At 43.0% G+C, this 24,668-nt stretch overlaps 1 protein-coding gene across 10 annotated transcripts in view; it reads right to left on the bottom strand.

Moving 5' to 3' along the window:
- Nucleotides 1-24,668, bottom strand: part of ZFAT (zinc finger and AT-hook domain containing) — a 122,342-nt gene that overhangs the window by 74,172 nt on the left and 23,502 nt on the right. For 5 of the 10 annotated variants that reach the window (XM_048939698.1, XM_048939697.1, XM_048939701.1 and 2 more), the window contains one exon: nucleotides 20,106-24,668. This exon is cut by the window's right edge. Coding sequence is in view for 1 of the 10 variants with exons in the window: in XM_048939696.1 (XP_048795653.1) it covers nucleotides 9,027-9,045 (19 nt within the window). In the remaining 9 variants the exon portion in view is untranslated. Of the gene's footprint in view, nucleotides 1-8,968; nucleotides 9,331-20,105 lie in introns of those variants that run through there. The other 5 variants (XM_048939699.1, XM_048939700.1, XM_048939696.1 and 2 more) reach the window with 5 other exon arrangements.

Raw genomic sequence — 24,668 nt, 5'->3', positions numbered from 1 at the left:
AAATAAATGTTACCAGTTTCATTTTTCTTAAATTAGAAGTAGCAAATGAAGCTATAACGTAAGTGAAACCACTTCAATATTTTTTTCCATTATTCCAAAGATCTCAGGGTACTTCTTAATTAGACAGAAGTAGTTCTTTATACTGAGCATGTGCATAGAGGGAGATTAACCAACAGATCGCTGATGACAAATGGGGTGCAGACTGGGAAACAAGCTCCCTCATTCCCAACTCCCTTCTCAAAGTTTAAAAGCATCTGTTCTGCTTCTCTGTAAACCTGCAGGAGGGACCATTCATATTAGAAACATTACTGAAAGTAGAATTATTTATGGAATATATATATTTTTTATTACCATGAGTCAAAAACTAAGAAAGAGCTCATTGTGACAAGCCACAAACTTCCCTATAGCACTAAGGACACGCTGGGGGCTGGGTTCTGTTTTGCTTTTAAATAACTGTTTTCATGAGAAACACAAAGAAAGTAAACAAAAGAGAGATTATCCAGCTGTGTTGATATGTCATAAATCATTCTAATGCATCCAAAACTTTTGAGCAGCTATTTAATACAGACAGCACTTTATAATCACCTTTGAAGCTCTCCAACAGTTAAAAGGAACAGGAGGGAATGCCCTTAAGCTGAGCCAGAGGAGGTTCAAGTTGGATGCCAGGCACTGGCATGGCCTGCACAGGGAGATGGTTGAGCCACTGTCCCTGGAGGTGTTCAAGAAACATGCAGATGTACTGAGTGCCATGGTTTAATGAGAATACTGGTGACAAGTGCATGGTTGGACTGCACGATCTCAGAGTTCTTTTCCAACCTTAGTGATTCTATGAACTCCATGGTTAAATACAAAATTAAAAGTTCACCTGACACCCCCTGGCCTGTGGAATAACCAAGTTGTTTGTACAAATACTTGTGCTCTTGCTCAACCTTCCCAAAATACACAGCAGTGTGGTTTAGAATTTACATAACTACTTGTTTCAATCTGAACTTAAAGATAAAACAAACTCTGCTTCAAACACCTGATAATGTTCTGCAAGTAAACTTGTATTACATCCTGAGACTGGAAGTTTTTTGGCCTCAGGCTTTTTGCTGGCTTCTTTCATGGCAATTAAGTATTTACTGTACTATAGACTTATTAGTAATCCAAATAAATAGGTATAATGTACATAACAGATTTCTTCCCAGCTTCAGCACATGTAATACAAACTTTATTCTCAGTTTAGTAACTCTCTGGTCTCTTGAGTTGTAGTAATACCTACTACTTTTTTTTTTTTTTTTTTTTTTTTTTTTTTTTTTTAACCCTCATCTCCTGCTAGTATTAAATGTGAAGGCTGGCAACCCTGCCTGTGGCAGGGGGGCTGGAGCTTGATGATACCTGAGGTCCCTTCCAACCCAAGCCATTGTATGATCTTAATAAATCCCTTTCTCACTCCAGCACCTTCCAGCCTACCAGACTTTCCTCTCTCCCTGCTCCTCACTATGCATTTTCAAGCTTCAGTTATTCACCTTAACTTACACTTTAATACCCAAACATTTTTCTTTGCAGATAAAAGAACTTTGCTTCTCCCCTGATTTGAATCCATCAGCACTCACTCTCAGCTAACAATCATAAAGGCAAACTAAGCACCCAGCTTTCATGACATTTGTACAGGCCAGAACTAAAGCTATCAAGCACAGGCTTCATTGGGATATTACACTGTACAGCTACCAAGTGCTGTCATGGAATCCTGGCAGAAGATTCAAGTACGCTTTACCTCACATTAAGTACAGAAACACACCTTTATTTCATAGGATCAAAGAATCACAGAATTGTTTGAGTTAGAATGGACCTTTAAAGGTTATCTAGTCCAACTCCACATTATTTCCAGCATTAAAAACCAAGTGACATCACAAGACACCTTTTGTTTTCTCAAGAAATCTTTTTTAGACTGAATATAAGGAAAAAGTTTTTTACAGTAAGGGTAGTGAGGCACAGGAACAGGTTGCCCAGATGTGGTGGATGCCTCATCCCTAGAGACACTCAAGGTCAGGCTGGATGGGGCTCTGAGCAACTCAATCTAGCTGTAGGTGTCCCTGTTCCTTGCAGAGGAGTTGGATCAGATGACCTTTAAGGTCCATTCCAACTCAAAAGGTTCTACGATTCTGTGCACAGCACAGATGATGAAAAGTCAGCTACTGCTGTGCTACCAAGAAAAAGCAGGCACAGATTTGGAGAAAGCTACCTGGACTTCGTAAGAAAGGAAAAGGAGAAACAAGATTTGAGAGGGGCTGTGGGACAATGTAAAACAGATGAAGGAATTTGTAGAGGAAGGAGTTTGAGGAGGAATGGAAAATGGTAAATAAGGAACTGACCATACCCTGTGCCTGACCACTGCAGTCTGTCCTATTTCTCATTAAATCCCAACACAATAATCTTTCTGTGTAATCCCACTGTCTGCTCCTCATATTCAAGTGCCAGCTACTGGAGGGACCAGCAAAAATGGATCTGGTGCAGTGCCTGCAATCAGACTGGGGCTGGATGTACCAGGCCATGGTGCCTGCCAATATAGAGTGGTGAGGCTTGTTGGCTCCAGACACTGGGATGGGACTGACATGTGTTCCAGGAGCAGCAGAGAGGGGAGAACAGAGTGTGTGTGCAAGGCAACAGCAGTTTAAAACCATTCCCCCTTGTCCTATCAATATCCACCCTTGTAAACAGTCATTCCCCCTCCTGTTTATATGTTCCCTTCAACTACTGGACGACAAGATTATATCCAGGGATAACAGCCTGCTTAAAACTCAGCAATAATTTCCAAATGTTCCTAAAACAATTTCTTACTACTGTAAAAACAACAAAAAAAATATACCTAATAGCATAGAAATGCCTGCAATTACCTAACGCAAATGGTACAATAAAATCAGAAGCCAACTGTAGCTTCACCTACCAGCAAAGCACTGCACTAATGACAGCCCAACAAGCTTATCAAAAACAGATGGTTGTGCTATTTCAGTACCTGACCTGCTCACTGTCTTGTCCTTCTTCAAACCTGCAAGCACTCAAACGCAGCACTACTAGCCACAAGCTGTCTTTATTCAAATGAGTTAAATATTCATTATAACATGAAACAACATAATTATACACTAACATGGGAATTACTGAGAAAATACAAGAGTTTTTGTTCAAGTTTCAAATGCAATAAAAATAATAGTACCTATCATACCAGAAGGTGGGCACAGTTCTGCCAATAAATGTACTGTGTTCATTAAAGAACTCTTCCTACACAAAAGCTGAGCACGTGGGATATTACAGTGTTCAAGAACAAATAAACAAGACTTTTCCTTTAGGTAGAAGCATTCAAATCTTGTAAACTGAGATGGGAGGTTTAGGTTAGATATTAGGAGGAAGTTTTTCACCCAGAGGGTGGTGAGGCACTGGAACAGGTTGCCCAAGGAGGCTGTGGATGCCCCATCCCTGGAGGCATTCAAGGCCAGGCTGAATGTGGCTCTGGGCAGCCTGGTCTGGTGGTTGGCGACCCTGCACATAGCAGGGGGTTGAAACGAGATGATCATTGAGGTCCTTTTCAACCCAGGCCATTCTGTGATTCTATGAAATAACAGTTCACAGAAGAGCAACATACAAAAAGGCAATAATTTGTGTCTGACAGGCAGAATTATTTCTCAGTAAGAAAATCAGTTTGAATGACACACAGAGGAATCAGCATCTATGTTACAAGGAGTTACAATATTCCACCCTAAAGTCAAATACATTAACAGCATTTCTCCCAGCCTTCAGGTCTGATTCGTCTGTTCATGTTAGGGATTTTTTTCCCCATTTTCCAGAACTATTTCAGAAATGAAAAATTCTTCAAAATGCATTAGGATGTATCTCTGATTATTACTGCTTCACTGAAATGGCACTTTTTAAAACCAAAATCTACTTTATTCTGTTTCAAAAAGAAAAAAAAAAAACAGTCTGAAATGCATGAGTGCACACCCTAAATATCTGCAAGTGATCCCTACTACTTCATCATTTCAGTAAAATGTAAATAACTGTCAGCTGCATTTTTCTATCCTAAAAAAGAATCTCTCAATGAACCTAAGTTTTGATTACATACATTTTAGCCTCAAAAAAAGCTGTGTTTTGCCACAAATTTATTCTCTAGACCTCTTCCTTCACCTTATAGCATTTTAGTTATCATTTTAATAAAGGCATTGGTATACAATAATTTTATTTCTCTTCATATGATAGAGTTGGAAAAAAAAAAAAAAAAAAAAAAATCAATGAATCTGTATCCTGCTGTTTTCAATGTTTTGATTCATCAAAAACCACGGGGTGAAATAGAGCATATCTGAAGCCAAAAGCATGGTACTCATTAGGAATACATAAATCAATCTCCCATCACTTGCTAACACGAGAGCAGCAGCATCCCAATAACTCCCTCTGCCAACGGCTCACAGCAGCTCAGCCCAACAGCACCTATGTTCAGAACTAAGGAAATAACTGCAGCAGAAGCAGCAGGCCGAGAGAGAACAGAACGCTACTGCAGGGCTTCTTTCACCTGAATGTGAACTCGTGTCAGCAACGGTTCGTTTTGAGTTCGCCCGCACAGGGTGACCGCTGAGACAACGCAGTAGGACACGGGCAGTGTAAACAGAAGGAGCACCTCATCATCCCCGTCCCAGCCCATGGCTGCTAACTGGACTAATGTTAGTTGAACTGAGCTGCCTACTGCCCCTGGAACTGACTGGTAAACACCGCAAACGTTTCTCATTTTGGCCTAAGAGAAAAAGTTGTGGAAATGCTGACATTCTTGGAAAAAATTAAATCACACTAAAATCGATTCCAATTAATACTATTTTAAATAAAACCTAATGATATCCATTCAGTATCTTTTTTTAAAAAGACCTCAAGCTTACTTTCCTGGGTTAAACACTTCTATGAGTTTGCCAGATGCTACAGAGAGGAGCAGGGTTTCGGAGTAAATTACAATGAGTGTGTTGGAGTTTCTAGGTAAGAAACAAGCTTCATCTACAAATGATACAAAGCGAATATATTATAACAGATAAAACAAAACCTGGGTAAAAAGGCACAACTTAAGCTGGTGCTGTCAACCGTTTAGAACACAACTGCTGTCAGCTGTGCTGATTGCTCCATCTGTGCCTAAGGGAACGCGACAAGTCAAGGATAAAACACCAAGAAGTGACGGGCTCCAATGGGCTCAATCAAAACGTAGGGGGTTATGGAAAAGTTTTTGAGCTGAAGATGTTAAGGGTGCGTGGCAGGTGTGACACACCACGCAGATCAACGTGACTCACCCTGAAGTGATAAATCATAAAGACTGTTTTCAAATGAAAGGTGAGACAGAAACAACGGGAGACAACAACGAGCACAGAGTTGAGACAAACCACTCTTCTTGTTTCTCATTTCTTTGTAGCTGCCTCAAAAAATAACCTGCACGCTACTACAATAACTCAACGAGCCTAATAAGGTGTCAGAACCAGAATGCTGAGCCATAAAAAGGCCGCTGACTGATAGGCATCCAAACAAGGTTCTGAAAAATACTGTTCTAACACCAGTGGGATAATGCAAAATGTGAAGCAGAGAGGAAACAAAGCAGGATGCATGATTTGTGAGGCAGTGCTGCCTGTTAGGGGAAGCTTAGGGCCAAATCCGATTATGAGACTTTGCCAAAAAGCAGCAGAATCTCTGAAGACTGAAACACTCACCCTGTACACAGAGGAGCATTGGGACGTGTTAGCAACAGCCTGAGCACGAGAGTAAGAACGACTGACACTGAAGGAGATGTTACAGAGACACAAACAACAACACAATTTAGGTTTCAATTACCCTTATGCAAACTGCTTAAATGTCAGGTCAGAACACAATGACAATATTAAATGCTTGGACACCATCAGCGCCTACTTCAACCAGCATATAATCAGAGAAATAATGAGAGAGCAGTTCTTGACATTATCAGAAGTAAAACAGGACCACATTCAATGGGACCCTACTTGAGACTTGTTCTGCAATAATGACTCAAGTACTACTCAAAAATCCTTTACAGAAGTGACAAAAAGCCAAATGCTTGTGTTTAGCGACGTGAACTACATGAAGATTAAAAGCATCTTTAATAAAAGAAAAACAAGCAACAAAAAGCATTCTAAGACATTACATCTTGAAAGCAGCATGAACAATACTTAAAAACATCATACTGGAAGGCAGATAGTGATAGGATACCACACAAATGCAGCCCTTAACACAATTCTGTTGCTACAGCATTCAAATCTTTTATTCTTTCATCAACAGAAGACAGTACCTTTGAAAATTCACAAATACTAAGTATTCCACAGTGCATGGACTTGCTTTGGAGTTGTCTAACTCATCACCAGAAAGCAGAACCTGCATCATGCCATGTGATGAAGCCAGCCCAGGAAGGAAAAGGCACCAGGCCTTCATCTCCCTCCTCTATCTTAAGCACATCCTTCCACTCTCACAGTACCAAAGGCACGGGATTTGCAGTCCATTGGCAAAAGAAAGATGACCTCTGTTGCTTAATTAATTGGTGCTTAAGAATATTGGTGCTTAGCTAAGGAAGACAGATAAGTCTGTCTTTTTTCCTCTTACACTAGATTGATGTAACTTTACAGAAGCACTTGTAGAAGTTCTTCAAAAGATACTGCCTGCATACTTTAATGAATACACGAACTTCGGAACTGGATTAAAAGGGGTGTGCTAATAACTAGTTCAGGCCAACAAAAAAAGCCTTCTCTACAAATGGTTTTAAATGAAAAGCCTGACAGAATAAGGAAATTAACTTTACAGCAGAACTTGACAATAATCAATTTATCAAAAGGAAAGGAGAAGAAGAAAAAAAAAAAAGCTTCTCCATCATTAAAAAAGCAGAGGTACCTACGCTCACATGAAGACTTCGCCTTTTCAGTGTTGTAACATCGCCCTCATGTGGATAAATGCAACACTACAGCAGTCACCACAAAAATCCTTAAGCTGCAGCACCAGACGTAACAAAATCATACGGGTGGCTCCGGCTGCAAGGCTCTGAACCTGACGTCTGGAGCACACCTGATAGAATCATTAAGGTTGGAAAAGACCTTAAGATCATCAAGTCCAACCACCAGCCCATCACCACCATGCCCACTAAACCATGTCTCCCAGTGACACATCTCCATGTTTCCTGAACACCTCCAGGGACGGTGACCCCACCACCTCCCCAGGAAGCCTGTCCCAATGAACAGCCACTCCTTCAGAGGAGAAATCCATCCAAACACCCAACCTGAGCCTTCCCTGGCACAACTTGAGGCCATCACCTTTTGCCCTATCGCTCTTACCTGGGAAAACAGGCCAACTCCCATCTCACCACAACTTCCTCTCAGAGAGTTGTAGAGGGTGATAAGGTTTTCCTCGACTGTCCTCTTCTCCAGGCTAAACAACCCCAGTTCCCTCAGACACTTCAAAACTGAACACAGCACTTGAGGTAAGACCTCACAGGAGCTGAGTACAGAGGGACCATCAGCTCCCCGCTCCTGCTGGCTGCACTATTTCTGCCACAAGTCAGGATGCCATTGGCCTCCTTGGCCACCTTGGCACACTGCAGGCTTTGTTCAGCCAGCTGACAACACCCTCAGATACTTCACCTCTGCACAGCTTTTCAGCCAGTCAGCCCCAAGTCTGTGTGAGCAAAGCAAGGGACCTGAGACTTGGTCTTGTTAAAGCTTACATGAGTGGCCTCAGATCATCAATCCAACTTATACAGGTCCTTCCTTTCCTCAAGCAGACTGACACTTCCTCCCAACTTGATTTCATCTGCAAATTTAATGCTGGTGACTCAATCCCTTTGTCCAGATTGTCAATGAAGATATTAAACAGGATGGGCCCAATACTGACCTCTGAGGAACAGCATTCATGACCTGTCACCAGCTGGATTTAACTCCAGTCACTGCCACTTTCTGGGCCTGGCCATCCAGACAGTTCTTTACCCAGCAAAGGGTGTACCTGTCTAAGCCATGGGCTGCCAGCTTCTCCAGGAGAATATAGTGGGAAACAGATTCAAAGGCTTTACTGAAGTGTAGGTGGACTACACCCACAGCCTTTCCCTCATTCTAGGCAGGCCACCTGGTCATAGAAGGATTTCAGGTCGGTCAAGCAGGACCTGCCTTTCATGAACTTGTGCTGGATGGGCCTGATCCTCTGGTTGTCCCACACCAGCTGCATTGTCACAGTCAAGACAATCTGTTCCATAACCTCTCCGGCATTGAGGTCAGGCTGAAAGGTCTGAAGTTCCCTAGATCATCCTTATGACCCTTCTTGTAGACAGCTCTCACATTAGCAAGTCTCCAGTCCTCTAAGCCCTCTCTGGCTGACCAGGAGCGCTGACAGACAGCGGAAAGCAGCAATCATCAGCACTCCTGAGTAGATCCTAGCCAGCCCCATGGATTTGTGACAGTACCTCTTTCCTCCTGAATGGGAGGGGAGGTCTGGGAATCATCTCAGTGAATGATAACCAATAGCCACACTTCAGTGTAGAGGAATACGATGTTAAATCACTGCAACGTCACCAGCTCGTACTACAAGAAACAAGGCGCTGTGAAACAGCACGTACACATCATCAGGGCAGTCCCGTCTGCGTAATTTTATTTTGACGTTAATCGCCATGAAAGCCAGGCGAAAATACGGCACACAAGGGGCTGGGCTGACAGCGCAGCAGAAGCTCCCGGTTTTAACCATTCACGCAACAAGGCGGACGCCCCCCGCCGCCCGAGCCCGGCACCGCGGCCGCTCTCACTCCCGCCGCAGGCACCGCAGCTCGGGCCGCATGCCGCGCAGCCCAGCGGGACTCGGCGCCCCTCCTCCCTCCTCCCGCTGCCCCCGCCATGCTGAGCGCTGAGCAACGGCCGCTCCTGCTGAGGGAACTACTTCGCGCGCGGATGGCGATGACGCAGCACGCTGGCCGGAACTACTTCTCCCCTACCTTAGCGCTAACTGCTCCGCGCGCGCTCCGCCGCCCTCCCCGGCTCGGCGCCGCTCACCTGCAGCTGCAGCCTCCATAACCGCGGCGGGGTTGGGGCTGAGGGGCAGCGGGAGAGCTGGCTGGAAGCGAAGCGCGGCGGCCTTGTCAACAACAAACAACACAAAAAAAAAAAAAAAAACACAGAAAAGAGCACTTTCGCACCAGCTGGGCTTCACATGTGCCGTGCCGCTCCTCCTTATAAAAATATATCTATGTTTTGATCGATCGAGACGGTGGGGGGTGAGATTGGCCAAGCGGCGGATTATGGCGAATCTGCCGCCTCCGACACGGCGACTTCTTCCTCAGCAACGTCATACGGTGCGCGCGAGGGCGGGGGGTCGCGTGCCGACCAACAGCTGAATGGCGGCCGTAGGGCAGCGCATGCGCAGCTCGCTCTCCTCCCTCCCCACCCCCGCCCTCCGCACTCGCGCGGGTTTCCGGCTCGCCGGCGGGACTCTCGGCTTTGCCTGGCCCTCCGCGCCCTCCGCGCCCTCCGCCCGGGCTGCCATTAGTGTCACTGTGCCCCGACACCCTAAAAGGAGTTCATACTGACCTCGGTTCCTAAGACCCGTTGTAAGACAAAGAATGCGTACCTACTAAAAGAGATATGTCTCTTAAAAATAATTGTTAAGAATCGCACTTTATAAGCCGCCATAAAAAGTAAAATTAAGCCACAGTCAGGAGACCACAGAACCTATATATTCCTTAGACCTTTTTAACTTTGAAAACGGCTATGGAATGATCCACAGTTCTAAACACTGCCTGCGGAGCCTGTAACACAGTTCTACACAGCTGGACTGAGCCACCTGTGCCCTCACTGGGACAATAGGAGAGCATGCACCATCCTGTGAGCTGCAGTCAACTTTAGTGCTCTTGTTATCTTTGTGGTTGCAGTCCCTCTTCTACTGCCATGTCTCAAAAAATGATGGGGCCAACGACTGCAATTTTATTTCATTTTTTTGGATACTAAATACTGAAAGAATTAAGGCTTTTATCCTAACAACCAGCTTCACAATTTGATCCCATACTTTAGGCTACATCAGTGGAGTGAGGTCAGTTGTACGAGCTTTAACAGGACCAAGTGCCAGGTCCTGCAATTTGGTCACTACAACCCCATGCATCACTGCAGACTTGGGGCAGAGTGGCTGAAAAGCTGCACATTGTCAGCTGGCTGAACACAGCCTGCAGTGTGCCAAGGGGGCCAAGAAAGCCAATGGCATCCTGAAATGGATATAAAATTAATTTCTTCTTAATAGAATAAAACATCAGAAATAATGCAGCCAGCAGGAGCAGGGAGGTGATCGTCGCTCTGTAAGCTCCTGTGAGGTCTCACCTCAAGTGCTGTGTTCAGTTTTGGGCTGCTTGCTGCATTAGAGACATTGAGGCCCTGGAGCCTGTCCAGAGAAGGGCAGTGAAGCTGTGAAGGGTCTGAAGCACAAGCCTTATGAGGAGTGTCTGAGGGAACTGGGGTTGTTTAGCCTGGAAAAGAGGACAGTCAAGGAAAACCTTATTACTCTCTACAACTCTCTGAGAGGAAGTTGTGGTGAGATGGGAGTTGGCCTGTTTTCCCAGGTAAGAGCGATAGGGCAAAAGGTGATGGCCTCAAGTTGTGCCAGGGAAGGCTCAGGTTGGGTATTTGGATGGATTTCTCCTCTGAAAGAGTGGCTGTTCATTGGGACAGGCTTCCTGGGGAGGTGGTGGGGTCACCATCCCTGGAGGTGTTCAAGAAACATGGAGATGTGTCACTGGGAGACGTGGTTTAGTGGGCATGGTGGTGATGGGCTGGTGGTTGGACTTGATGATCTTAAGGTCTTTTCCAACCTTAATGATTCTGTCATTCTTGTAGGAGTCTTCTGGCCTTAAAATAAAAATCCATTACCTATCATCAACACAAAATGCCCTTAGATTGTGTACCAAAACAGAACGAACAACTCTCTAACCAAAAGGAAATTGAGCTCCTGCTACTTAAATCACTGGAATATATGGGAAATGTGGTAGGCCAACAGCAGTCAAAGGTTTATGAGAGGTGGGAGTGCAATTATTTGTAATAGAAACACTAATATCAGTGCTGATGGAAATTTGTGTTGGCAGGAGAATCTGAAGAATGGTGTGTGCTGCCACTATCACTCAGCAGTCACTGATACCACAGCACAACTACATGCAGCTCCTTGAGGCACCCAGAGAAAGCAAAGGGCAGACAGCCCTCAGAGAAGACGTGAGAGTACATCAGCACTGTTGTCTTATGGCTTAGGGGCACATAAGATGTAAATTAGTGCCAAATTCTTAACATGAAAGACACATCCAATCACCAAGTACGCCCATCAGGCAAACACAGCACACTCAGAACAGCACATTGCAGGGACATGTCCTCCAGGTCATCACAAGTAGCTCTGTCCAAACTACCTGAATTTCCTGGTGCTTGTGATTGTGAGAGGATAAGTGTGAGAAAATGAAATTGTTTTCGTGTCAAACAGTCATTTTTGTGTCTCATTGTGTTTAACAGTACCACACTGCAGTACATTAGCTGGTACAGATGCAAATGTAAAAGGACAAAGAAGGGCTTAGCCAGAGCCAGATTGAGTCCTAGGCCCTAGCAGAAAGGCTGTGAGTGAGAAGCTGTATGCCACCAGTACTGGCTTCACTAATCTGTCTGTTGAAAGATTTGCATTAAAGAGCTGTTACAAAACATGTGCTTTTGTATTTACATGCTAGTCTTAAATATAAGGTAGCAGAGAAGGACAAGACCCTCCCCAGGCTATGGTCACAGACCTCTGCTAATTCATCTCTGAACTGAATGACAGAGCAACACTACAGCAGAATTATAAATGATTGTTTTGACTTGATCACAAGAAACATTTAGGATTATACCTTTGTCTTTAGCCACCTTGATTCCCACTTTTCCCCTCCCGGACTCTTGCTTTGAGTGCCCTTTTTGTCCCTGCTGACATCTCTGCTTCTCACTGTATCTGTCAGCTTCTGGAGAATGTTTTCTGCTTGGAGCAATAACGATCAAAGCACATGCATGCTCAGACACTCACCTCCCCTGAAAGGAAGGGGTTGTGCTCTTTTTAGGACGTGAGTAATATTTGTCCTTACCTTGGCATTGAAAGAACATTCCCTGGTCCTTGAGTCACTGAGCCTCACTACAGCAAGAAGGCTGGATTCTCCTGCCAAGAAAAGTGCTTGTCCCAGATCTTTCACTTAGTTAGATCCGCTGTGTGAGCATCAGTCCACACACGGTTTGTTCCTTCTTACATGGTTATTTTATCCAGTTCTGCTTTGCACAATCACAGGTCTAGGTAAAAGGCCATGTTAATAAGGCTTTGTTCCTTACCAAAAAAAGATTAGAAAACAACAACAGCAAAAAACACTGGAATCTCTGAGCTTTTGTGTCTGGCCTAGTCAAAATATTCTGGGAGCTCTGTCAGAGGTCAGCAGAGAACAAGAAGGGCCCTGCTGGGTACTCGGCAAGTCGCAGAGCCAGGTCAAAGCAAAGCGTTAGTAACTCTGAGTTACAGTTTCCACAGCCTAAGCAAGAATACCCGCAAATTCTTCCACAATTTCCTCTCCGTACTGTTGTATTAAAATCCACATAATTCATCAGTGGCCTGAGTTCACCACACACAACAGCTGGTTGAGCTAACAGGATAAGGAGCATCATTTGTAGATGGAGTGAAAAAATGTCAAGATGCCAAAAACGTCAAGACACAAGTAATTTTCTCTGATATCTTCTGAAGATGGGCACATTGGTGTTTGTGAATCCTAAGCCATGTTCTGTGACACAGCATGGTCTCACCTGATGAGGGAATCTGATCCTGCTCTGTTGATTCATCTCCCTCTGTCCTGCTTCCATTGTTTACTGAACACAGATCCACTCTCTACTTGCTCAGGCCCACCAGCTTATCTCCTTGTCTGATCTCTTTTACTGTCTTTCTTCTCTCAGTCCCAGTTTCTTTCACAGCTGTCTTTCTTATTTTCCCCAGAAGCTTCTTCCATGTATTTTCTGCTCTCCTGTCCCAACTTTCCTCTAGCCTCCCAAGTTAGTTCCTGCATGCATGACTGAGAAGTCTCCTAACAACTGTCTCTAGCTAACATCAGTTGATTTCCTTTTAGCAAAATCCCTTAAAAGAGTGGTGAAAAAAGCCCCAAACCCACAGAGCACTGGAGCAAAGTTCACATGCAGAGGGAATTCAGTATTGCATAGAGTTCTGCCCGTTTCTGGAGCTGGAATTGATGAAGAGAGCATGGTTGCCCCTTATAGAGGCCACAGAGCAGATGTTGATTCCTTTTCCCAGTTTTGTGGCTATGCTTTATCAACAGGAAATGGAAAACTAACCTTATTGAAAAAGTGTTATTTCACAGGTGTGAAATCAGAGCATACCTTGCTTAGCTGTTCAATAGAGTGGCCCTACAGAATTAAAGTTGTAAAAACAATAACAAGTTGAAATTAATAAAATAAATAAACAATGTTAAAAACACTTCCCACTAATATTCCATTACGTTTTGTTGCCATGAGACAAATGGAGTCTGACAAAATGGCATCTGACACAGAAGTGCACACGAAGCAAAAGCGTGTCACTGAATTCCTCCGTGGGGATAACAGTGGCACCCACTGACATTCGTCACCATTTGCTGAACGCTTACAGTGACCAACAGTGTATGATAACACAGTGAGCCAGTGGATGGTGTGTTACAATTCCTGAATAGCCCCTCCCCACACTTGTGCACCTCCCAGTCTTACACTTCTTTAGGAGATTCCTTGTCCTTAATGCAGAAAATAGAGCTTTGCTTTTTTTTTTTTTTTTTTTTTTTTTTTTTAATAATTCAGTATTATTCATTTAATCATCAAACACCTCATCTTCTCAAAATTATTTCAGGGTAAATTATTTAATAAAACAGCATTTGGGGATTTATCTTTCACTGTCAGCTTCTCAGTTTACTATTTTTAATGCCTTCAAACAAATTAAGCAGTTCCTGGTTCCAGCTTATTTTTGTATTTTAAAGTTATGGATTCATTAAAAAAAACCAACATGTTTAGTTAGAATTAAGTAGTTCTTCCAGGGTTTGTAAACTGGTCTTCCACTATGGGATATGGGTGGATAGTGACAGGAAAAGGGGGAATGGTCTTCAGCTGAGACAGGGGAGGTTTAGGTTAGATATTAGGGAGAATTTTTTCACTCAGAGGGTGGTGAAGCACTGGAACAGGTTGCCCAAGGAGGCTGTGGATGCCCCATCCCTGGAGGCATTCAAGGCCAGGCTGGATGTGGCTCTGGGCAGCCTGGTCTGGTGATTGGCGACCCTGCACATAGCAGGGGGTTGAAACCAGATGATCATTGTGGTCCTTTTCAACCCAGGCCATTCTGTGATTCTATGAATCTATGGACACTTCTGCCCGGATTTACAGCTGTGAAGGTATTGAACGGCGTCTCTTTAAGACAGATTTTTGGAGGGAATGCGAAGGATATGTGGGCATAAATCTAAATTAGACTATTTAAGGCATATAATTTACACTTAGACTTCTTTTTAAAATGTAAAGATGGATTCCTGCAAAAGTGTTTAAAAAGCATAACTCATTAACCTTCACTCTGTTGCAAATATTACTGCCCTCTATCCCTGTCCCATCACTTTGATCATCCATGTGGCTCACACAACTCTTCCACTACAGCAGTTTAAGAGGGAATTGTAAAGATACTCCGGACTCACTTTATTCTTGAAGTATTTTACCATTGATCACTATAAGGAAACAATTCCAGCTGATGCTGTGCACTTCTAGAAGCTCAGCTTGAGAACTGCAAAGAGGCTAATGCTTGGAAGTTATCTGAGGTTGTTTTGCAGGTAGTTCTGTGCTTAACAAAGAAAAGTTGTTGTTTTTCTGTAAAGGTCTCATTTTTTCCCCGCAGTATCTGGAGTAACTCGATGTGCTTGGGTTTTTTTTTCTTGTTAGGTTTGATGTGGAGTTCTGTGTTTACGACCGCATCATTGCCCTTTTCTTGTTCCAGGACATTAACTTTGTGCTTTCAGTAACAGCTGTATAATGAAAATGCTAATAAAAATGGGGCAGCACAAACTACACATGTGCAAATCTCTCCAGAGCTTAGCACGAGGCTTATCATAATTCTTGCCATCTCAGGACTGTATAATCTACTGATACTGATTGTGCTGCACAGTTAATGTAAAAATTACCTCCTGTAGGCTGAGAGAAAGGCAGCAATTATAAATAACTTCAGAACAGACACATGGGCACTGAAAATATTTCTAATGATCAGACTGTCATTTTCTCAGTATAGCAATATAATCACTGCAGGACTTTGAAACACACTATATTAATCACATTTCTGCTTGTAGGTTTACACTGCTTAATCCTATTACAGCTGTACAGCATGTTTTCCTCTTGCTAGGTGATGTCAGACTGTCTGGAGACAGCAGCACAGCTGAAAGCTGCAGATTTAAATGCTGCCTTTCCTTGCTCTTCTACAGACTTCTTGTTTGGGACTTGTTTTCTCATGTAGGCTCCTACAAGACAAGAAATGGTACTTAAAAATGAGTGTTGAGAAGAAGTAGCTGGTTTAACCCCACAGGCAGCTCAGTACAACATGGCCGCTCACTTACTCTCTCTCCCAGGTGGATTGGAGGAGAGAACAGAAGAGATTAGAAGTGTGAGAACTCATGGGTTGAGGTCAGGACGACTTACAGGTAAACCAAAAGCTTTGTGCAAAAGGAAATCAAAAGGAATACATTCAGTACTTCCCATCAGCAGGCAGATGTTCAGCCACTTCCAGGAAAGCAGGGCTCATCACACATAATGGTTACTTGGGAAGACAAACACCATCACTTTGAATGTCCCCTCCTTCCTCTTTCTTTCCCCCAGCTTTTAATGCTGAGCATGATGCCATACGGTATGGAAAATCCCTTTGGACAGTTTGGGCCCTGGTTCTGTCCCCTCCCAGCTCCTTGTGCACCCCAGCCCCTCGCTGGCAGAGCAGCATAAGGAGCTGAAACACCCTCAGCTCTGTGCAGCACTGCTCTGCAACAGCTGAGATGTCAGCGTGCCATCACCGTTCTTTTCATCAGAGATCCAAAACACAGCATCACACGAGGCTCTGTGAAGAAATAGCTCTAGCCCAGCCAAACAGTGTGAAATAATCACCACAGCTGGACTGGAATAGAAATACATGCATGAGAACAAACTTTGCTAGAAGCTTTTCAAAATACAATGCTATCAAAATGGAAGATTATTTATATTTGTGAAAATGAACAAAAAAACCCACAATGCAATATGCAAACAGTACCATGATTTCATTCTCTTCACCTTTACTGTAATCCAAGGAAATATCAAATACATGCATAGGTGTCAAATAGAAAAGTAGATTAATTGTGCAGGAAAGCACATTCTAAATACCTCTAAAAAGAGGCAGCAGTGTTGAAAAGGCACAAAGACAGGTGTAGCAGACAGATGTCTTTGTTATCATTTCCCTACTGGGAAAGTTGCCACAGCTCTCACTGAAGAGAGAGCTACTTATAGGATAGCAGAGCAAGGATAAAAGCAGCACCAACCATGCTGGGGTTGATGCATTAACTGTACAGTAGAAATAACAACCAGCAGATACCCAGTCTACCAGCTACAGCAGTTCATAGACAACACGTAGGGTTTTGATTTGGTTACTCCAGAGGCTGCTGCTCTAAACTTAATTCCCATCAACTTTCTTCAAGATTAACACATCATTAAGTTCTTTAGTTCCTTCTTAGGAAAGCAGGAAACATCACATCTACACACATCAATGTTTTTAAGTCCTCTAGTTACTCAGAATCATAGAATCGCTCAGGTTGGAAAAGACCTTAAAGATCATTGAGTCCAAGCACAAGCTAACCATCCTACCCTAACTCTAACAGCCCTCCACTAAATCATGTCCCTGAGCACCACATCCAGACGGTTTTTAAACACATTCAGGGATGGTGACTCAACCACCTCCCTGGGGAGCCTATTCCAGTGCTTAACAACCCTTTCTGTAAAGAAGCGTTTTCTGATATCCAACCTAAACTTACTCTGGTGCAACTTGAGGCCATTTCCCCTCATCCTGTTACCAGTGAGAACAGACCAGCCCCGCTCTCGCTGTAAGCACCTTTCAGATATTGGAAGAGAGCAATAAGGTTTCCCCTCAGCCTCCTTTTCCCCAGACCAAACAGCCCCAGTTCATTCAGTCTCTCCTTGTAGGCCACGTTCTCCAAGCCCTTCACAAGCCTTGCTGCCCTTCTCTGGACCTGCTCAGCACCTCCATGTCCTTTCTGTACTGAGGTGCCCAAAACTGAACGCAGTACTCGAGGTGAGGACTCACCAGTACCGAGTATAGGGCAGGATGACTTCCCTAGTGCTGCTCACCACAGCATTCTTAATACAAGCCAGGATGCCATTGGCCTTCTTGCCCACCTGGGCACATTGCTGGCTCATATTCAACCAGCTGTCCATCAGTACACCAAGGTCCCTTTCTATCAGCCAGCTTTCCAGCCACTCCTCCCCAAGCCTGTAGCGCTGCCAGGGCTTGCTGTGTCCAAAATGCAGGACCTGACACTTGGCCCTGTTGAAACTCATACAGCTAGCCTTGGACCATCGACCCAGTCTATCCAGGTCCCTCTGTAGTGCCTTTCTCCCCTCTGGCAGATCAACACTCCCTCCCTACATAGCACATACATGTAAAAACACAATATACAAACACACAACAACTACCTACATTCTGTTTACCACAAGCACTTTATTATAAAGTGTGTGCCTCTGTATACCTTTAGGTTTGTATTTTACATAAATTTAAGCATGATACAATACCACTTCATTTACCCATCAAGCTCAACGGTTAAGACAACTGTACCTTTGTTCATAACTTTTTAATTACTAAGAAGTATTAGAATTATAAGAAACTTTATGCATCCATTACAGAGGAGGGCCACAAAGATGATCAGAGGGATGGAGAACCTCTCCTATGAAGACAGGCTGAAGGAACTGGATTTGTTCATTCTGGAGGAAGATCCAGGGACACCTCATTGCAGCCCTTCCAGAGATTATAAACAGGAGGGAAATCAACTTTTTACAGTGATATGACAAGGGGGAATGGTAAAACCAAAGGAGGGAAGATTTAGATTAGATGTCAGGGGAAGTTTTTCACTGACAGTGGTGGGGTGCTGGCACAAGCTGCCCAGAGAGGCTGTGGATGTCCCATCCCTGGCCAGGTGGGATGGGGCTTTGGGCAGCCTGGTCTAGTGGTTGGCAACCCTGCCTGCAGCAGAGGGGGTTGGAACTTGATGGTCTTTGAGGTCCCTTCCAACCCAAACCATTGTATGATTCTATGATTATTTTTTTTTTCTCATAGAAATTCAACACACTGAGCAAGCCTTTAATGCAAATGCTGCCAAGAGATAATTACTCAGGTTAGATGGTAAGAAGAAAAAACAGTATGTTTTGTCACTCACACACCTGAATATGTCTCCCATTTAAGGAGTGTACTCCTGGACTTTTTCTGTTTTGGCAGTAAATGAAAGTTAGGCTTTAAAGGTAGCTATATATCTTTCTGCCCCATTTATCTTTCCCTGAAAGAACAGTACAGTTGCATAATATGTGGAGTACAGTCCATATAAACCATCTGCTCAATCTACTTTCATTAGTACATGACATCAAGGGTTTGGGGGTTTTATTTTTATATCACAGTTACCGAAACATCCAATAAAAATAAGACTTCAATTTTCATGTTCATACTGGGAAGCTATGTTAATAAATTAGTCATTCCTGACATATTTTAACTGTGAATTTTGCAAATCTTTATAGTTAAACCTGCTTAAGTAGTTATGTGCACGCTGCATGTGCTTCACATGATGTTACATCTGCACGTATTTAGTTCCCCCAGTTTCATTCTGATATAAGCCTGCTCCTGGTCTCACCAACATTAATGAGAAATAAATGGAGATATTTTAAGAATCAGTGAGATCATCCAGATGAACAGAATTAGAACGTGGCCTTCAGACACAACTGCTGAATAAAGAGTAATTCATCAACCTGTACTGTTATTCTGCAGTGAAAACAATCAACAGATCCAAAGAATAGATGTGAGCTATCACTGAAACAAGGTGTTGGAAGACATTAGTTTGGTTGGACTCAGTGATCCACGGTCCCTTCCAACTTGACATATTCTGTGGGTCTGCAATTACAGTGCGACCTCACTTACCTGCTTTTCTATAGAAGCTCAAACAAACAAACAAAATAATCAGGGAAGCTCAGTACTCTTATCATTTTCAAAGCACAGAATCACAGAATTGTAGGGACTGGAAAGGACCTCCAGAGATCAACTAGTTCAGCCTCCCTACAAAGCAGACCCCCTCTACAGCAGACTACACAGGTGGGTCTTGAATGTCTCCAGAGAAGGAGAACCCACAGCCTCCCTGCGCAACCTGTTACAGTGCTCCATCACCCTCACTGTGAAGAAGTTCCTTCCCATCTTGATGCACTGCAGGAAATCCTTCTGAGGACCCAGCAGAACCTTCACATACTTTATGATTTCTATGCAGACAGGACACGTCTGTAACAGACTCAGCACCAAAGCCATCAGTGAAAGGCCAGAGATTGGCACCACGCAAACCTCTGCGCGCCACTGCCACCCAGGAACAGACATTCAGGCCCTCCACGACCTACTGCTCCTTCAGCTGAAGGAGTACGACACTTCTTGTCTGCAGAATCCTGCAATTTGATGCACTGGAACAGGTTGCCCAAGGAGGCTGTGGATGCCCCATCCCTGGAGGCATTCAAGGCCAGGCTGGATGTGGCTCTGGGCAGCCTGGTCTGGTGGTTGGCGACCCTGCACATAGCAGGGGGATTGAAACCATATGATCACTGTGGTCCTTTTCAACCCATTCTATGATTCTATGAATTATCCAAACTCGAGCATGATTTGTACAGCTGCTATGTATACACATTCTTTATGACACAACATCTTAACTTTGAGGCTAAGTTTCTAAAAGTAATAATATATTTAGTATACATCCGTGTAACACTACACGTGATAAAACATATTGAAATAACAGCAATAAAAGTGATAACCTAGAGAATTAACATTGATACCTCACAAAACTTCACGTTGTTTTCCAGCAGGAGGGAGCCAGAGCCATAGATGTAAGTGTACGTGGGAGATGTCACATTGCTGCTGGAGTTCCTGCAGAGCAGGATGAATATAAATAACCAGGTGAAAAGCTCCTCAGCCCACCCTGCTTACAGTAAGGCATTAAAGAGGCAGCGTCCATACGTACTGCTCAGTGTGACAGCAGCTGTCTCAGAGCAGCACCTAACCCCAATGAAAAAAAAACAACAAAAAACAAACGTGAAAATAACTTCATCAGACTTGACACAAAACTTTAATTAAGGCTCCTAAGGTTAATGAGTTCTTTTCTAACAGATGTTTGGGAGCAACTCCAAACAGCAGTTTGCTTTGAACAGTGGCAGTGAACAGATGATGTTACACAGGCGGGCTGCTTGTATACGTTGCTGTGATTTACTAAATAATAATTATAGGGTCTAAATTTGGGTATGGAGCATTTACTTGGTGGGTTGGGAAAGAGGGGGACATTTTTGGCTTTTTTTTTCATAACATAGTTTAAAAGAAGCGTGCAGACAGAGCCTGCCAGTCTGCATGGTGGCACAGCGTACACCTACGTGTTTAAAAGCAGGAATGATGGAGCAGTACTTACTATACTTCTTTTTGCTTAATATTTTCTTCTATCTCTGAGAAAACTCAGAACACTACCACCCAATGATGAAGGTTCCAGTAGCATAAAAACAGTGTTTTCGTGCTGACTTTGGAAATGCTATTTTCAAAGCTACTTAAGCACCCAGTTATATAACCCCCGAAAATCAGAAAACCATTTGAATATACTCACCCCCATTCACTTCTGTAATTTTGACACTCATAACCCAATATCTCCGGAAGTAAGGATATCATATGTAAGTCAGGGCAGCCTGAAGCTGTGCAGCCCCTCAGAGATGAAGGCGTTCTTACAACAAACCTGGGCCGTGGCAGCTCTGCAGTGTAACTCAGACTGATGCACCATCAGCAAGAAGCTGTCCCCTAGAGAAGAATCAAATGATTATATAGAACCTCACAAGCACTACTGGACCTATGTGCTCTTCATGTTCAAATACTGTTCACAGAATAACCCCTTCCTGTGCTTACTGTCCATAAACAGTGTTTATGTACCGTGGAAACTGGCAAAGAAAGCTGTCCCACATCCCTCTGTTTAACCTCCAGTATTCTCCTGAGGTGGCTTCAGCAGCTTTGCATACGTAGGGTAGTTATGTATAAACTCAATTTATGCATAATTCCCTTACAGATAACAGGAGTTTGTCCAGTTATTGAAAATGTGGAAGTTACATCAGCTGAAGTTAAGCATCTTCTGAACGCTTCCTGATATGTGATATAAACCTATTTGACTCCTAAAAAACGAGAACATTCCCCAAAATAATTTTAAAATCTTGTTAATTTGCATTAGAGATGACATTAGCCATCACAACCTCTAAATTATATGGTTTATTTACACAGGTGCAATGGCAAGCAGTCCTGCATGAACTTAGCATCTAAAGCAGTGCTTCTGTTATTACTCCACAGCCATAATTTAAGGACTGCTACTAAGAGTTGAGCAGCTGGCTAAAAAATCTCAAATGCAGCTGTGCAGCGTCCCTTCAGTTCAAACTGCTATTCTGCATGCAGTCTTCTTGGAAAGTTCAACTCTAAATTCTAGAGCTGCTCCTTCCCCAGGCTTCCTGCCTGGAAGTAATTTTCTGGAGAACGCTGCTGCACATGTAAAGAAGATCTGTATAATTTTTGCTTTCTTGAATTGGCTTTAGCAAATCTAAGCAGGAGTAAGGAAGCAACCTACAACAGCTCAAGTGTAGTTCAGTAGAATACAAAAAAACCTCAGATAGCGTGCAAAAACATCCTATTTCATGAAATCACATTCAGCTATACCATCTCCACTGACTGTTAATTCTGAACTGGAATGCAGGTTAAGAGAGGTTTACCAGTTACATATTCCTTAGATTCTAAGTGCGAGACATCTCCAAAACAATCTATTTTATACCACCTAGTACAAGTCAGTTCTACTAGGTCATTAATACTGGGGAAAATGGGTTTAAAAACTGCACGAAGTCATGCATTCAAAGTACACACTTTCAGCAAGTTTTCCACAACCTTAAGTAAACAGAGTTCAGCGCACAAAGCATCTTTCATCGTCGCCACCTCCCTTTCTTTGTCAGGGAGATAAGGCCTGTGCAATGTTGGGAAAAATAATGTTTCACATTATTAAACTGGCAGATGCCTTAGATAAAGCCATATTGTTTACAGGAAATTATTTCTCTCAAGAAAGAGATGCTATCAGATAACAAATGATCCCAACTGACATGAACTGCATTTCCTTCATGGTGAATGCAGAGCCCATGCATTGCTTTCTTGGGTCAGGCTCTCCTCCTTTAAACATACACGACTGGGCTGACAGCACGCATTCCCAGACTGTCTGAACAGACTCCCACATGAGTTAAGACTCCCACTGCTAACACTCAACTACTATAGGATCACATGGAATATTAAGCAGTTTTTATTAACTTCACACACACACACAAAAGCTTTAAAACATGAACGAAGCTGGCCAGAATTGGCATAGCTGGTTAGGAGTACACAATTACTAGAAGCAAAACTTCAGTGAACAAAACAGACAAGAAAAATCGATATCAACATACTTTTATTGAAGTAAGTTTGGGTTTTTACCATCAGGAAAACAAAACCAGGAAGAATTAAATACAAGAGTAAATGCATGTTTTCAAATAACAAAAAATACATTAACAGTGCCTGTGTTCTTTGAGATAAATTTGTTGACTGATGCTACACAACTTACCTTTGCCACCATAGCTAAAGCAGAACTTCCGGACCCTGGTATAAATCATACACACTGTGGCCTTTTCCAGCTATTTACTCAACCCTGCTTTATGCCATCACTGGGGCCATGGGACTGAGACTTATCTGTCCAAAAATCACCAATGCGATGGATGAAAAATGAGCACGCCTCAGAAGTTTTAAGTTTGGTGGTGTTAAGCACAGAACCTTGAGAAGTATTCTAGGTTAGAAGTCTGACTTTTTGCATTTATCCAAGGAACAGCTACACATCAGCTGCTTCCCAGACCACTACAGAATTCAGACTGCTGCAAATCCAAAATACTTCCAAAAAGCATATATTAAATGTTAAACTTTGAACAGGCCGTCCACCAATTTCACCGTTTAACATTTTTCTCCTATAATACTCACACCAGAAAGATTTTCCTCTAATAAAACCACAAAGACTACTGGTTTGTACCTATTTGTAACATGAATTTTACATCTCAAGTGCACTTAAACCCACTGAAACCCCACCTGCACACCCACACCCAGTCTGCTCACACTGCTTACTTGCTACCTCCACAATAGCTCTTATTTCCAGACAAAAGGTGCTGCTGAAAGGAGTCTTTGCACCTTATGATTGGTGATAATGTTGATTTGAGGATTCCTTCTTGCTGTCGAACCCTACGGCACTATGCCATGGCTACATCAGCACGGCTGCTTGTCATGCCAGCCAGATGGAAAGAAGCATCTCCATTAGCAATGGAGCGAAGTTACTGATGCCATGGGACTAATAGGACAGAAAGAGATGCAGATTGTCCTGCAGGTAAGCTTCCCCTTCGTCACAGCATCTCTTCTGAAGAAGTCAACTTACATCCCTAAGACCTCCCTGGTTCACCTCAACTGGAAAACTCAGAGCTCTGCACCAACTGAGCAGGTGACATTGGTTCATAAACAACAACAACAAAAAAATTTAAACCATGCAAGCTCACACACAGAAGTGTGTGGTTATAATGCATGTATATATATACTGCATATATATATATATACTGCATATAGTATTTCCTATTCTCAAAATGCTGGAGCTCTATTTCATTTAACACATCCACCACTAATAGCAATGGGATCCTATCACATATGTCATAATGTAAAATGAGTTAAATGGAAAACTAAAGATCCTCTCCTTCCACGTTCTTCTATCCAAGTTTTCCAAATCAAAGCAAGACGTTCCTCATTTTGCTAGCTACCAAACCTAACAGAATTGTTCTACCACTTAAATATTTCATATTGTTATTTCCATTTACCATAATCCAACATATCCATTCTTCCTCTGACACTGAAGAAGTTGATCGAAAATAAGAAACGGCTGCTGCAAATTGAACGTTCAGTAATAGATTCTGGGTATTTTCCTGTCAAGAGTGTATCCTGAGGTGAGCTGAGGACAGCAGAATGTACTTTCAAGACAAAGATACAGGACCACAGTTTATTTGCAATCAAAATGATACACATTTTAGCAGTTAAAGACTGCTTTACAATAATCATCCATTAAGACATTTATGGAAATACAGCAGAAAGAAGATTACAATAAGTTTATTTGAATACTACTGAAATACAGCATTCCGTTCTTGCCAAAATGTCACTTGATCACTCAGGAAAGCTGCCTTTCCAAGTCAGTTGAAGTAAACATCCACCCCCCAGCCCTACCACTTGTTATAGCTGAGTGTAGGATGTTTACAGGAACTAAAAGTTAGCTTAACAATATAAAT

The sequence above is a fragment of the Lagopus muta genome, chromosome 3 (genome assembly GCF_023343835.1).
Source record: "Lagopus muta isolate bLagMut1 chromosome 3, bLagMut1 primary, whole genome shotgun sequence".
Lineage (NCBI taxonomy): Eukaryota > Metazoa > Chordata > Aves > Galliformes > Phasianidae > Lagopus > Lagopus muta.
The sequence above is the reverse complement of the archived record's forward strand: the minus strand, read 5'-3'. Positions and strand labels throughout refer to the sequence as shown.